Source organism: Mesoplodon bidens (assembly GCF_964165515.1).
Source record: "Mesoplodon bidens genome assembly, chromosome: 11".
NCBI lineage: Eukaryota > Metazoa > Chordata > Mammalia > Artiodactyla > Ziphiidae > Mesoplodon > Mesoplodon bidens.
The window spans coordinates 45,924,872-45,933,119 of record NC_138167.1 but is presented as its reverse complement, the minus strand read 5'-3'; the positions used below and the strand labels follow the sequence as shown (position 1 = coordinate 45,933,119).

Below are 8,248 nucleotides of genomic sequence, written 5' to 3'. Positions count from 1 at the left end.
TTAATTGCATTTTTCTAACATTCTGGGTATACACTGTCAGAACATCCTTTTAAAAAATTGACTCCACAGTGTTAAACCCCAGGAACTGAGTGAGTATATGCATCTAGGTTAATCTTAAGATTGAATATATTGGGATTTCCCTGGCGATCCAGAGGTTAAGCCTCCACACTTCCACTGCAGGGGGCGAGGGTTCAATCCCTGGCTGGGGAGCTAAGATCCCACATGCTGCACAGCACAGCCAAAAAAAAAAAGATTGACTATATTAATATCTATATAAGCACATAACATAGAAATCCAGATTTGTAAATCATAAATTAAAGAATAATTAAATATTCTTAACTTAGCATAAAACTTTACCCAAGACTCACTCTTTAGACATCAATCTTCTCTACTGGTTTTAGCATGATTCAGTTTGCTTTATTATCAAATTTTCTGATTACAGGAGTTACATGACCTGAGGGGTATACTTATAAATTTTTGTAAATTCTAGTCTGTTCCTAGTAACATACAGTTAAAGAATGGAGAAAAGCTACAGAAACCCCTCAAGTACTTCATCTCTGTTTAACCAACCACCTTATCTTTTTATTAGTTGCAAAACAGGATTTTTTTTTTTTTTTTGCTTTTTTTTTGCTTTCTCCAAATATTCTCTGGTAGTGAAACTACTGAGAAATGAAATTGCCCGTGGAGGGAGGAAAATCCAACAAACTGATTCATCTAGATTGCTGTCTCTGTATAAAGAAACCAAAACACTGAAACTCATTTTTTAAGTCGCTTTTTCAAGTAAAAGCTGGTAAGTGGCGTTAACTCAGTTTCATTTTTGAGATCAGAAGGTCTCTAACCTAGGTTGCAAGGCTGCCCCTCTTATCAGAAGTTTCAAGGGCCATGAAGTAGAAATGAGGGAATTTGAAAGTATCATCTTGGAAAAAATCCCTGCCACTTAGAGGATCAAATCATTATAAGTGAACATAGGCACTGTCTGGATTTTTTTAAGTCTTATTGAAAGGTGCTAAGTTTTAAAATAAGGCAGAAAAAAAAATAAAATAAGGCAGAGAGGTTGGATATTTAATTTTTATGCTGAAAGAGAAAAGTGATGCTCAAACACACAAAGGCTGCAGGGTTTGCAAACTCAATGCCTTTGGGACTGGAAGGAAATGAAAGAAGGCATGGATGCCACCCTGGAGTATATTCCATTAAAAATGGATAGCTGGGCATGGACTTATATAACACTACCAAATTAAAATAGATAGCTAGTGTGAAGCAGCTGCATAGCACAGGGAGATCAGCTCGGTGCTTTGTGACCACCTAGAGGGGTGGGATAGGGAGGGTGGGAGGGAGACGCAAGAGAGAGGAGATATGGGGATATATGTATATGTATAGCTGATTCACTTTGTTATACAGCAGAAAGTAGCACACCATTGTAAAGCAATTACACTCCAATAAAGATGTAAAAAAAAAAAAAAAAAAAGGATAGCTGCCATTCAGTTCAAGCCAACTGCACTTCCGTGAAGGAACGTGGGCCCAGTGTTGAAAATCTTCTGACTTTTCAATCAGATCGTTATGCAGAAACTTTCAAATTTTAAATATTAAATGTTTTATTATAAAAATTTTTGGAAAAAAAAATCCTGGTTAGGAAGAGGGGGTCAAAAAATATCTATAAGCCACATGTAGGCAGGCAGCTTGTGACATGTGGACAAATCTTCCAAGTCCCAGTCTAGTTCTCATCTCATACTATTATACTTGGTATATATAACTTAAAACGCTTAGCATCCCCTAGGAGAGTCAGCATTAGAAATATTAGCCACTCCGGGAAATAGACTTTGGACCTAGAAATGGTGTTTGGAGTGTTAATGGGAAAAGTGCGAAGAAAAGACATGGTGGGACTATACACACATCAGAAAGAAAACTAATACCTCCATTATCTTCTGTTGGGACTTACAAAGTTAAATGTTAGAATTCTTTTTATACCTACAACTTAAATGCTAGAATGGGCTGAGTTACAAAGCAGCAGGGAAAACTGATCATTGGTTTAAGTGTGATTTCTGGATCCTGTTTGTAGGCATTGAGCTCTTTGGTAAATACCATCATATCTCTGAAAACAACTCAAGAAAAGCAACAAATAAAATAACAATCACAAAGCACACCGACAACCAGGATTAAATATGCCGAATAGAAGCAGTGTTTTCTTTGGAAATGACGTGCCAGTATCAGTAGTTACCAAGGTCTGGTTAATAAAAATCAAAGTGAAATTTAACTGGCTAGAGTCAAGTATCACTTTAAAAGTAAGTCAGCTCGACCAGTTCACTCTGAAAAAGAACAGTGCTCCTTTTCCTTTGTCACTTGCGACCCAGACAAAATAAATATCTGATTTATCTGAGCAACATTTGTTAAAAAAATACAAAAGATCTATCATTTTTATATAACTTTAAAACTCTACCCAAACTGACATGTTCAGGTTTACCTAAACATACACACATATATATTTTTAAAATTCCGTAAGTCGAGACACAAGCCCATAGGGGTGTGTGACCATCATAGGCTAAAAATTTAACTCTGGCAGTTGCAGGACTCTGCGGGTCTCTGACCTACACTTAAAGCTGTCGGCTTTTAACACCCGTCCCATGAGGAAATCTTTGCCTTTTGCTCAAAATGGTTGAACAAAACTCACCACTGAACTAACAGAGATACGTTAACAGGACACTTGGCACAAAAGGACTAAGAGAAAGTGGGTCCTATAGAGTCTCAGGCTGTCAGTCATCTAGACACAAGTGAGTCAGCATCCACGGTGTTCAGAAGGTAGAGTTCAGGCTGAACTGTCAATCCCAGACGTAGGTACTGAGGACAAAAAGATGGAAAAGGGTTAGACTGATTTGCAAGTATTTAAATATTGAATTTGGCATTTAAGTACTTATAATCAGCATATCAATGTAGGTCTTTTTTCAGTTCTGCTATATAGACTTTCATTTCAGAAAAGAAATGGCTTACAGATACATGAATGGTTTATTGTATATAAAATAATTGCTAGGAGCCGAAATAGTTAACGATTGAGATAGTACCGAATGCCCTCAGGAAAATTTGCACTTTGACTATTCTTGCGACACACTCTGCCTCAGGATGATTGTTTCTGACCAGGATATTAAGAGCAAACGCAGTGCGAGCTTTTGTACTTTAATACCAAGTGTGTTAGAAATAAAATTTCAGGGAATTTTCTGGCTGCCCAGTGCTCAGGATTCCAGGCTTTTACTGCTGAGAGAGCAGGTTCAATCCCTGGTCGGGGAACTAAGATCCCACAAGCTGCCCAGCACGGTCAAAAAAAAAGAAATCAAATTGCAAATAATCTAAATCCTGACCCTATTATCTGGGCCCTATTATCCTTTGGCACATGAGGAAAGCAAAGCCTTTCATTAAAAAAAACAAAATGGCATGTACTAAGAGAAGAGATGAGCTACTGATCCCAAACGTTTATCAGGCTGAATTAGAATCACTTCCGTTGCTTTTAAAACACGTTGTCAGGGGCTTCCCTGGTGGCGCAGTGGTTGAGGGTCCGTCTGCCGATGCAGGGGACGCGGGTTCGTGCCCCGGTCTGGGAAGATCCCACGTGCCGCGGAGCGGCTAGGCCCGTGAGCCATGGCCGCTGAGCCTGCGCGTCTGGAGCCTGTGCTCCGCAATGGGAGAGGCCACAACAGTGAAAGGCCCACGTACCGCAAAAAAATAAATAAATAAATAAATAAAACACGTTGTCAGACCCACCCCTGGAGACCTGAATCCAGATGGTTTGCGTTGGCATCTGTGAAGTTGTATCTTACTTTTTCTTTCCTCCGAATTCACCATGGGACAATCACTGAGTCTCCTTTTAGCCCTACTGTTATTACTTGGAGTTTTAGGAATGTTGTTGCCCCTTGTCAACAACAAACTCTTTTTGGCCTATCAGTTGCCTCACATGTATAGAGGCTGATCCTTTTGTTATAAGAATTAAATGAAATCATATGAGTGCTCAGGATGCCGAATGCACACTATAAATTCATAGAAAGAAAATGTTTCTATTACACAGTGGAAAAGGAACTGGAGTTGGGGTGAAGCTCCAACTCTGCCACTTCCTATGACCTTGAGCAAGTCATGTATCTTTCTGGAGCCTTATCCTACTTATTTGTAAAATGGGAATAAATGCTACGTTTGAAAATGTCAAGTACGTTAATAAGCTATCTCATGTTAGTCTTCAGTAATTGCTGTGCCACGCAGCATGCGGGATCTTAGTTCCCCAACCAGGGATCGAACCTGCGCCCCCTGCAGTGGAAGTGCGGAGTCTTAACCACTGGACCACCAGGGAAGTTCCAGTCTTCAATAATTTTTTAACACATTACAAATTGCCCTGTATACCTCACAAGCTTGTGATGACTGTGTGAAGATGAAACTAAATAGAGCCCAAGATAAAACTATTCTCAACTAGTGGGCTAGGAAATGACTGAGTCACACTGGCCTTAGGGCAGAACAGCACTTCAGACTTCAGCTTGCTTACTCACTTTAGGGTCTTATGACTCAAGTTTTAGTAACCAAGAGTGATTGTCAGATACACTGACAATTCACTGCAGTCTTTTCTCAAGTGAGCTAAGGTGCTGAGCTTCTTCATTATGTAGAAAACAAGGGTTGCATTTTTAGTCCCATGACCTCCAGGTTGTATCACTTAGATGACTTAGTAGAGAGCACTCCTTCATTGGAGAAGTTTGTCATATTGCTCGGAGGCACTAAGAGATGGGGTAAATTGCACAGGAATTGGCTAAACCTTTCAAGGGCAGAGAGGTATGCAAATGAATAAACTATTAGTCCTTAGTTATTGCTGGGGTAGGATCATAGAGGGCCCTGCCCATTTTCCACACCTACCTCAAAAAGCATTCAGGTACTTTTTAAAATTTAGCACAGGCCAAACAAAATTAGCCTGCCAGTTGGCAGCTTTTTTCTTTTTTTTTTTTTTTGGCAGCTTTTGATCTAAAACATATTCTAGCACTAATCAGAGTATCAAGCAAAGTATCTTTGATATGTTGCTGTTCTTGGTGCTGCTAGACACCAAAGCTTGGTGTCTTAACTGCGCATGAAGTGTATACTATATATTACATAGGATGATTGGTAATGATGATGTGAGCTCTGGAATTAAGCTAGTCAAGTTGAAATGCCAATTGCCCACTTTTTAGTGATGTATTATTTTACTTTTTGGTCCTTCAGTTGCCTTATCTATATAGAGGCTGATCCTCTTGTTATAAGAATTACATGACATCATATGAGTGCAAAGACCCTGACTAGCACATAGCAGTGTGTTAGTCATTTTTAACATTCAAAAGCCAAGGTGCCAAGAGAAGGTGACACATTTGGATTCATTGGTCCTATCCAAGGAAGGAACAGAAAGTACTCCAGAGGGCAGAGCTAAAGGAAATATCTCAAATCAGGATCTTCAAATTGTTATGCATCCTATTTTAGTTCTGAAATTAAATCCAAAGTACGGAGTTCCCTGGTGGCCTAGTGGTTAGGATTCTGGGCTTTCACTGCCATGGGCCCGAGTGGAACTGAGACCCCGTAAGCCACGCAGCAAGGCAAAAAAAAAAAAAAAAAAAAGATTTAAACAAAAACAAAGTTAGAAGGGAGAGCTAAATGAGGAAGGACAACATGGAGAACAAAATTGCCAGATAACTTCTATGGTGCTACTTACAGTATTCAGCTCCTGTAAGACAGACAGGGAAAGCTTGCAACAGAGAAAGGGAAAATGAAGTTCTAGTGACACTCTTGAAACAAATTAAGTGCTGACTTAGATTTTCCTGCCATGTGTTTGGTGACAAGGCTAGTAGTTTACTGTGTCTGAGCTCTGTCTTTGTTTTTATTAAACGGCGCCAATATTTCCATATATATCAGGTCTGCCAAAATGCTTTCATTTTTAACCTAAACAATTTTGGTTTCTCTTTTCAAATACTCATACTTTTTATTGGCAGCATATACAGAATATAAAAGACCTCAATGGTGAAACAAGACTACAGATAGAGAAATGTTTAGCTTAGAGCAGAAAAAGGCCAGATGACAATGTTTTTTCAACTTTAAATATGGTAATGATGTAACCTTTAGCAATGGCAAAACTCTCTGACTAAGTGGGTAACAGAAATTAGTGTTTGGTGTCTGCAATTCATCAAGTCTTCTGGGAACTAAACCTATGTTGAGCCTTAAACGACATGAATTTGAACTGCGTGAGTCCACTCATACATGGATTTTTTTCCCCAGTGGTAAATACTACAGTACTACATGACCCAAGGCAGGTTGAATCTGAGAATGCGGAACCACAGATTCGGAGGAACACTGGACATGAAGGGCCGACTATAAACATGAAAGCCCAACTATAAATTTTACAGAGATTTTTTATTCCATGGAGGGTCAGTGCCCCAACCCTGGGTTGTCCAGAGATCAACTGTATTTGTCTCTCTCTTCTAAAGAGAAAAATCACTAACAGTGTGAGTTTAGTATGTCATTCCAGGTGGTAGTTGATGTTTCAATATTTCAAAGTGGTTGACGCCCCATTAATAAAGTATTTTCAAAGTTAAAAAAATACCCAGGAAACCAAATTGGAAAAAGGAAAAAAAACTTTTTAATTACAAACCAAGTTTACATATTGTTAAATGATCACTAAAAACTTGCTGTAATCACTCCTAAAACTACTAGCAGGACCTCACAGGAGCCAAACTGCAGCTCTTTCCCATCCCTGTTAATTCCCAGTATGCTGCAGCAGCACAATTATTTCACGCCACATTTATGGAGAACAAGGACCAGTTTACATGAAATACAATTGTATATCCTTAAACATTCCACACAAACATACCGCACATGCTGGCACTGGAAGACCTCAGTCCTAAACATTGTTTACTGTACCCAAAGTACTGGCTGACAAGAAAGTACACTTTCTATCCGAGAGGATCAAGTGGAATACAGTATGGGAGTGTTTTTAACACTGAATAATACTACACACACACTGATATAAAATGCCATTTAACTGGGAAGAAATTTTCCATCATTGCAAGTCATATATATAACTTTTCAAAGAAAACTAGCAGCTTTTACCTGGGCTTCTAAATATTTGTGAATCTGAGACTGACTGGACTCACCCAGACTGAGGGCAAAGGTAAATGTTACTGTAGTGTCTTTACAAAGAATTTTGTCAGTGTGGCCCGCACCTACAGCAGCCAGACAAGAGCCTAAGATGTCAGTCCCTGATATCTTCAGTATGCTCTTATGCCAGTTTGGGGAATGATGGTAGGGGAGAGGGAGGGGTATGAGGAGGGACAGTTAGGGAAATTTGTCTCTCATGATCCTGTGCTGTATCACTGGAGGGGCTGAGATAAAGCTATGGTCAGTGAAACACAGTAGTTTACCCTTAATGCCATATAAAAGACAGTCCATTCAGTCTATGCTTTTAACTGTGTACAAAGTATCGGCAATAATGCCTTTAGGAGCTCAGGTGAACAGAGAACATCAATCAACAAGGACTCCAGAAGGAAAACACCAAAAATGAAAAGTCCTTCAATGCCATTCCCATTACTATTCTCTCCAAGTCAGTGGCTATAAAAGACTTGATTATTTATCTCCATCAGACAAATGTGATCTGGTTTGAGATAATCACATAGTCTCGGGCTCCACATGTAAACATGTCAGAAGTGGCTGAAGAGCAGCAGCTGCATGCTGAAGGGACCCATTTCCTCTGATTCCAGAGCTCCACCATCTGGTCTCAAAGTTTTTCCCTCTGAGGGAATGGCTGAAGAAAGGTAGCCCAGCACAACCCTGCTGAGAGATCTTTGTAACCATAGTGATACCTAAGGACTTGCTGAGAGCGAGCGAGCTTTGCAACCGTTAGATCCAGAGCTCCTGAGATTGCCTTGCAAGTCGTCTTGGGCATGCTTCAGAAAAAGGTGACGATTCTGGTAGAAGGTGGCTTTTAGGAATAAAACAGATGGCTCTTCTTCTTTCAAGTTTTTCTCCTCACCCCAAAGTCTCATGAGAACATCAGTGCATAAGCACTACCATCTCTATCACCACCCTCCTGGAGGAGGAAGGTGAAGGTTTCATGACTCTAAGTGCTCAAGAAGAAATACCATCAGGAAAGCTTGGTACTAACATGAAAGTTATTAAAATTAGAACTCCCAAGAAAATTTCGATAAGCTTTCAGTCTCTGAGGAAAATCGTCGAAGTGATTTTCAAATGAGATGAGTAACCACCACCTACAGGT

General features: G+C 39.7%; 1 protein-coding gene across 4 annotated transcripts in view; it reads right to left on the bottom strand.

The window, feature by feature from the left end:
- Positions 1 to 416: 416 nt before the first annotated feature.
- Positions 417 to 8,248, bottom strand: part of SLC11A2 (solute carrier family 11 member 2) — a 52,818-nt gene continuing 44,986 nt past the window's right edge. For all 4 annotated transcript variants that reach the window (XM_081249838.1, XM_081249837.1, XM_081249840.1 and 1 more), the window contains one exon: positions 417 to 2,832. In XM_081249838.1, coding sequence (XP_081105964.1) covers positions 2,752 to 2,832 — 81 coding nt within the window. In that variant the 3' untranslated portion in view covers positions 417 to 2,751. The remainder of the gene's footprint in view (positions 2,833 to 8,248) is intronic.